At 35.4% G+C, this 7,973-nt stretch overlaps 1 protein-coding gene across 1 annotated transcript; it reads right to left on the bottom strand.

Annotated features, from left to right (window-relative positions):
• Positions 1-4,424: 4,424 nt before the first annotated feature.
• Positions 4,425-7,069, bottom strand: LOC110879805 (iron-sulfur cluster assembly protein 1). The gene is made up of 3 exons (XM_022128334.2): positions 6,703-7,069; positions 5,343-5,397; positions 4,425-4,831 (listed from the first exon to the last, which is right to left on the bottom strand). Exons 1-3 carry the CDS (start codon positions 6,995-6,997, stop codon positions 4,684-4,686), a joined length of 498 nt encoding a protein of 165 aa, XP_021984026.1. The 5' UTR covers positions 6,998-7,069; the 3' UTR covers positions 4,425-4,683.
• Between the last annotated feature and the right edge of the window lie 904 nt (positions 7,070-7,973).

A 7,973-nucleotide genomic window follows, 5' to 3' on the forward strand; every position in this document is an offset into this window, starting at 1 on the left:
ATATATCGATAGGTGTGGTGGTTGACAGAGACTCCAGTTAAGACTTTTCATCAACTTTAAAGAATCGAATTACCTATTTATACATAGACACTCACATAAGCTTGATAATAAAAATAAACTCAATAAAATATAGTGCAACAACTTATTTTAGCTTTGTACATAAAGTTTTTTTTAGAACGGTTGATTTAAGTTCCACCCTAAATAAAATTCATTTAGCCCACCTTTTGTTTGACCTGCCCCTAAACCCGTATAATCCGTCTCATCACTTGAAAGTTCTAAAATTACCGAAATTTAAAAAAATAATAAAAAGACCAGTCTAAAGGCGGGACATATTCCTAGCCCGACATATTCCTAACCTAGCCCGATATATTTCTAAGGGTGTGGTGATGACCCAAACCACCATCCTCTTATTTATTTTAGAGTAAACTGCTATTTTGGTCCCTGAGGTTTGGTCACTTTTGCCACTTTAGTCCAAAACTCAAACCTTTTGCATCTGGGTCACTGTGGTTTCAGTTTTATTGCTATTTTGTTCCAAAAATGAAATCAGGTCATATTTGTCTTATAAAATCCTGTAATTTTGTCCTTTTCATCAGGGGCAAATCAGGTCATATTTGTCTTATAAAATATGGTATTTATTTATAAAAAAATAAATGACCATTTTGCCCCTGAGGAAAAGGACAAAATAGCAGAATTTTATAAGACAAATTTGACTTGATTTCATTTTTGGACTAAAATGACAATAAAACTGAAACCACAGGGACCCAGATGCAAAAGGTTTGAGTTTTGGATTAAAGTGGCAAAAGTAACCAAACCACAGGGACCAAAATGGCAGTTTACTCTTTATTTTAATTTATTTTGTCTAGGAAAAGGAAAAGGAGGTCAATGGTTATCATCGTTTAATCTACGCAAACCATGATGGATGAATAAGGAGAGTGGTGTAGCAATTGATTAATATTCCTACATGGCAATCAATTACCCAAACTATGCCCCCATACCTTTAAGCCTCATAGGTAGAGAATATCCACCTTTCTACTACATGTAAACTTCCTATAGACTTAGGGGCTGTTTGGTAGCCTCTTAATGACCATTCAGATGCTACCTCTTAATGGTTTAAAACCTCTGAATAAATAAGAGGTAACCTCAAGTCTGAATGGTTAAGAGGTAACCTCTGAATGGTAAATCATCACATGTCGCATTCTTCTATCTTCTCATTGGTAAAATTCTTAATGGTTCCATTAAGAGGTAGCCTTTTAATGACCATTCAGAGGCTACCAAACAGCCCCTTATATATGCAAGTGTTCTAGATATGGTATTCTCTATATACTTTTTAAATTGGGTATGAAGTTCGCTTTCTGATTAAAGTATTTCATATGTAACGTAATCGATAATTGGATAAGATTGAAAGTTTATTTTAAAAACGAGTGGTTCTTTTTAATGAATTCAGAAGTATGAATATTTGATCTTGAAACTAGACGATATAACTTCTACTTTATCGGGTTGAACCATTGCTACGTTTCAGTCGGTGGTTATACGATTAAGGGTATACCCACTCGCTGTTGAAGCAGTTGCATTGGTAACCGCTCGACGGTGACTATGTCTCTACCAAAGTTCAAAGTTGCCACCAATGTTCAAAGTTGGTTCTTTTGTATGAATCCCGTCGAAGTATAAAATGTTATCTCACTATAAAGTTGCTACCAAACAATATAAATTTGCTATTGATTTTCAGCCAGTTTTGAAAATCATTTTCAAGCAACTTTTCTTTAGCCCATCCGGGTCTAGCCCCGACTTCCTGTCAGGGCAGTGTCACCTTGGAACCCTCATAGTCTACACAATTCACCCGTTACACCTTTAGAAGTTCTTTAGTACCAAAGTCATAATAATAGTAACTGAGCATGTATTCCAGTCTCCACCCTCCTGACTAGGGATAATGGGACAGAAAGTGGTGATCTTAATCTCGTACCCAATTGTAAAACCATGTCATATACCCGACCCAATGTCCATCGAGTAATTACATGTTGGGTATACCAATTAGTTTGTTAAATAATACGTGTTGGGATTTTCAGGTACATCTTTCTTTCTATTCTAATTTTTATATAAAAAAAGAGTTAATTACATAGTTAGTCCCTGTGGTTTGCCCAAAGTAACATACTTAGGTACTAATAGTTTAAAATCACATTCTAGGGTATTAACTTTTCATTTTGTAACATTTGGAGGTATTAACGTTATTTGTAGGTTTAAAATCACATTCTACTAGTACCTAAGTGTGTTATTTTGTGCAAACCAAATGGACTAACTATGTTAATACCCTAGAAGTTAATACCTCCAAACGTTACAAAATGAAAAGTTAATACCCTAGAAGGTGATTTTAAACTATTAGTACATAAGTATGTTATTTTGTGCAAACCACAGGGACTAACTATGTAATTAACTCTATAAAAAAATATATTTTAACTACTACAATAAATTAATAAAAAATATCATCACCATAAAATGTTTTTAAGATGTGTAAATTTAATGATGATGCATAATTTCATAGATAATTTTGGACTTCGTAACATACAAATATAAATAATATCCTTACAATAACAATCCTAAAAGAAAAGTTCATTTAACCAATGCCTTTAAACACCTTGTGAGAGGAAGTTTTTGGTTTCAAGTCACACATCTGACAAGAATAAAGAAGTATTAGAGCATCTAAAACCTCCACATCACCATGTCACATAGCTTTCAAACAAACCTTAAAAACTTTCTTTTTTTTTTCTCCAACCACTAAACAATTTCAAACCTCTACCTCACACTTCCCTTTTTATATTAAAATAACTTTAAAAAAAATTGTGTGTGTGGAGTCCCCACCCCCTCCATCCAAGTGTGGTCCGGAATTTTGCACAATGCATGGTTTAAAATCCAAACCACCCACAAATACAATGCAAAATTTTGCAAATCCAAACCACCCACAAATACAATGCAAAATTTTGCCACATGTGAAAGTTTGGAATTCCAAACAGTCAAAACACCTCCAGAAAAGTTGTGTTGGAGGTGCTCTTAGTAGACAAGGATTAAGAGAAACGTAGGTTAAGAAGTAATTTTTTTTGGTATATGATTCAAATAACAAGTATATGGTTTCAGTAATCATGATAGGTATCGCCTGATCTCATACCTGAATACCCGTCATGAATTTTTTGAGTAATCCCGTTAAGCTCGTGTTATTTTGCTATCCCTATGCCTAACTCGTATAAATATATTTTATGATTTGTTAGTTGGTCTACAAAGCAAATCCAATAACTCAAACAACTTGATGACCCTAAATTCACTAACATTATACATACAACACGAGAGACTAAAGGAGGTAAAAGACTCATCAGATAATCCATACTATCACTACTACTTTATAATTACTTACATATATATACACTTGTTATTCTAATATAGACCCTGACTTGACTTGAGCGCCCAAGCGTCACAGGGACTCCAAGCTCGTATTCTAGACCCTCTTTAACGGGTTTTCAATGGTTCTAGAGATGAAGAACGATTTCTTCGCCACTGAGACAGATCCGAACCGAAGGAGTCTCACCTTCTTCACTTGATATCCGCAAAACATCTACCCGAAACCCCGAGTGATGTGAATTTGTTACAATATTTGGCGTCATTCATGGAACCACGGAAGAAAAACATGTTTCGCGCTCTCCATACAAAGGCCATATTTGTATCAACATGCAGTGTATAAATACGTATGCACAACTCAGGTTTGCCTACGTCCTACGCTCTAACAGTTCTCCGATTCCGGTACACAATCTACTGTGTTATTATAGACATGAGCATCTTGAAAAATTATTCATATTGCCGGACCCAAAACCTTTTACTCACAAAAGCATGGAACATGTACTCAAAAGAATGCTTGTAAGCGTTTTTCGTTTGCTTATGCGTTATAAATTCATCTCGTTGAAACTAAGCTTCTATCTATTGATCACAAAAAGCTTTTAGAAAACAAACTTGACTTGCAATAAAATGAACCACTATAAAAAAAGAAGGGTGAAACGTGCAGAACACACGAGTATGTTCTATGAGGCAATCGATACCATCACTAATACCCTCAATGGGTGCACGAGCATGTTGTATGAGGTAATCGACACTATCACTACTAACCTCAATGGTTTTCCATGGTTGTGGACGAAGAACGATCACATCGCTACGAAGACCGATACAAACTGGAGTTTCACCTTCTCACCTTCTTCACCCAGTATAGGTAATACATCTACAAAACTCAAGAGTGACGAGAAATGAAACACGTAAAGCATTTTGATACACAAATTCAGTTGTTGTATACAAGTCATGGAATTGAAATCATAATTCCACAAGTGAACTTGGTAAGCCCGGGTGTCAACAAACTGATGTTGGCGAGCATGTCATCATTTGTTTATAAATAGTTTTAAAAATCCAATAAAAAAATTTATTCCTTATTTTTTTTCAAGTAGTCATTAGTCGTTTCACAATGAAATACATACAGATTCATATATCGTCTGTTTCAAATGTACCAAACATCTATAGAAACATAACACGAGTTACATACCAAACACAGGATACTCGAAGCTTATCACACTATGAAAAGAAGAAACTACAGAAAAAGAACATACTGCCAAAAGCATATGCATATAACTTTGTTGTACGGTTTGGTTGTATGAATGATCAAGCCTCAGCAGCCTTGTCACTAGTGGAAGCAACCGCTTTACCACGTTTGGTCTCGTAATCTTTGACTGCTGCCTTGATGGCATCCTCTGCAAGCATGCTGCAGTGCAGCTTCACAGGAGGTAGAGAAAGGTGTTTTGCAATTTCTCTGGAACAAAATTTACCAGTTACAAATTTTACATCCATAAAACGTGAGCACCAACGACAATGTAATTACTAACTAATAAAAATTAACAACGTCAATGGCAAACAGAAAATACAGATTTGACCATAAATTAATTTTTAAATTGTTTGTGGGCACTTATGCATTGTTGGTCGCTCCCTCAGAAGCTCACTTTCACACTCTCTTAAATATATTGTCCTTACAATAATCTAAAAGGCATTAATAAAAGCCAAGTAAACGAGTGACCTTTAACACTATGAGAAGAAGTTCATTAAAATATATAGATATATCCATTGAGTGCCCATGAAGAGAAGTAAGAAGAATAGCTTTAAAAAGTATATAATTATAGGTGGGCCTATCAAATAAGGTGCATGCTTCTATCAAGAACTAAATGAATCATAAAATGCAACCCAAGCGTATAATATAATATATGATTCAAAAAATATATTAGTTCAAGCATTAAGGACAAAAACTCAGAGAAAGGACGGAAACTCACGTGTTCTTAATGGATAGAACTTCCTCCATCTGCTTTCCCTTGACCCATTCAGTAGCTGCAATCACAAAGTTAACATTTTCAAATTACCAATTTCCAACAACTATCATCATGCCAAAACACACAACAATTCATCAAACTACTCAGCACACAATCAAATTTTGATCTTCTACACACATATTGTTAAAGAAAAAGGTTGTCCAATCAAACAACCTAAAGGTACTACTTACACGCGCGCGCGCTACAAAGGAGGGCACGCACATGTTCCTTTCAAGGTTTAAAAGAACGGACTCGTGCCTCGAGGCATTTTCCCTTCACCTCACAATGCGTACGCCTCAAGGTGTAAGGCGTACAGAGGCGTAAGCACGAGGTGGAATTAAAAAACAATAAAAAAATTATGTATCTTAAAAAAAAATAAAATGCTAACTAATTTCAGCATCAGATTCATCAAAAAGACAAGGAAAGTTCGAAATTGACACAGAAAGCAATGTTGTAGAAGGCGCTAGGCGCTAGTCGGGCGGTGAGGTACCGCCTAGGGATTAATCGGGATTAATCGGAATGGACTTTTTATGTATATTTTTACAAAGTTATATAAATATATAGTTAACTTTATACTTTTTATATACAAATTTACAAGTTTGGGAACCATATGTAAAGTTGTGAAAGATAAAGGGGGTTAAATGTTAAAATACCCAAACTTAATTAAACCTAACCCACCATCTCTTTCATTATACGCCGCTCTTCCCTCCTCATCAGACATGGCGCACAAGAAAGAAACCCTAGCACCAATTTTGGTTCCAAACAAGGTAAGAACTCATTCCATTAGATCGATTTGGTCCAATTTTGACCGATTAGATCCGATTTTTCCTGATTTTGACCGATTTTCCCTGATTTTGACCGATTTTGACCACTGCCACCTAGTTTGACCGATTTGCCAAAATCCAGGCGGCAGACTTCCGATGAGCGTTTAACCACCGCCTAGGCGCGATTTCTGCAACATTGACAGAAAGTCTAAAACATAGAAACACACATCAAAAAAAAAAAACCATGAGGCGCCACCTCAGACTCGTTTTCTTACCGCGAGGCGCCTCAACCGTTTTTTTAAACTATGGTTCCTTTTTAGTTGGAAGCTAGAGCCTAGATGTCAAAAAACATAAACATGAACTAACTTAATTGGTGCCCACCCATCTTAACACTAGAGTTTACTTCTATTGTTCTGAAAACAATTACGAAACTATAATATCAAGTAACAACAATACACTCAAATAGACACCTCCTCCCAGTTTCCTGGAACCAACCCATCCCCAAATTAAACCTAATCACACATTTAAACAAATCATAAACAACAAAAATAAAAACTCACCAACAGAAGAAGATGCAATAGCAGAACCACAACCAAACGTCTTGAAACAAGCATCAGTAATCTTTCCAGTCTCTTCATCAACCTTAATCTGGAGCTTCATAACATCTCCACAAGCAGGGGCACCCACAAGCCCTGTGCCAACGGTCGGATCGTTCTTGTCAAACGCACCAACGTTACGGGGATTATTGTAATGGTCCACAACCCTCTCGTGATAAAACCGGCTCGCCGCCGGTGCAGACCACAGTGTCGGGGCTAATCCTGACCCTGTGATTCTCTTAGCAGCGTGTCTCAACATTTTTGGGATTGATTGTTGTTCTCGATGAGAAATTAGGGTTTGAAATTGGATGGTTGGAGATAAAGTGACGTATATGTGTTTGAAATTGGGGGTGAAATTTTACGGGTCGCCGACTTGGCATTGATGGATCCAGATCCGGATAAACTCAAAAGGCCCATTATAGAAATTGAGCTTTTTGGCCCATTACAGAAATTGGGCTTTTTGGCCTATAGTTCGCTCATGACAACTTAGTTTTTATGTGATGATCGGGGATTGTAATTTGTTACAGAGTAAATAAATTACAAAAATCGTCCTTTATTTCATAATGGATTGCAAATTATGTCTTTTGTTTTTAAAAATACAAAGAACGTATTTTATGTTTAAAAATTCTTACACGTTATGTCCTTTAACACTAATCTAGTTAATTTTTATTGTTAAATTAGGAAACACAAGGGTATTTTGGTCTTTTTACCCTTTTTCTATATTAATATTATATATCATGTATCTTGTTGTTTTTGTTGTATACTTTAATTTTCTGGAATTGTATGTATACGTGTATATTTACAACTTTAAAGTTTGTTAAAGTATAATTTCTTTATTTAATTTCAATGTTAAGCTTGAGTTTTATGTATAAGTCGATCAGAAGTCGATGCCGGTTGTAAAGAACCGCTGAGGATGTTACATGAGATGATAGGATGCTTGAGATTGATTTGATAAAAGCTCGAGCTAAAGTGTGCTTAAATGAGCTCGAATTTGAGCTCATTTATATTGGAGCTATTTTAACAAAAGAACTCGAGCTTGAGTTTTATGTATAAGCTTCACTAGCATCGTGAATTTAAAAGATACTGAATAGTGAATATGCCAACTTATTATATATATAATTTTTATTTAATATATTAAGTAGGTATCATAACCAGTTTCATCTTATTCCTTGTGTAGGATCATGTGGTGAAGGTTGTATTTTTTAAAATAAAGACGAAAGATTTATGAAATGCTC

The sequence above is a fragment of the Helianthus annuus genome, chromosome 9 (assembly GCF_002127325.2).
Source record: "Helianthus annuus cultivar XRQ/B chromosome 9, HanXRQr2.0-SUNRISE, whole genome shotgun sequence".
NCBI classification, from domain to species: domain Eukaryota; kingdom Viridiplantae; phylum Streptophyta; class Magnoliopsida; order Asterales; family Asteraceae; genus Helianthus; species Helianthus annuus.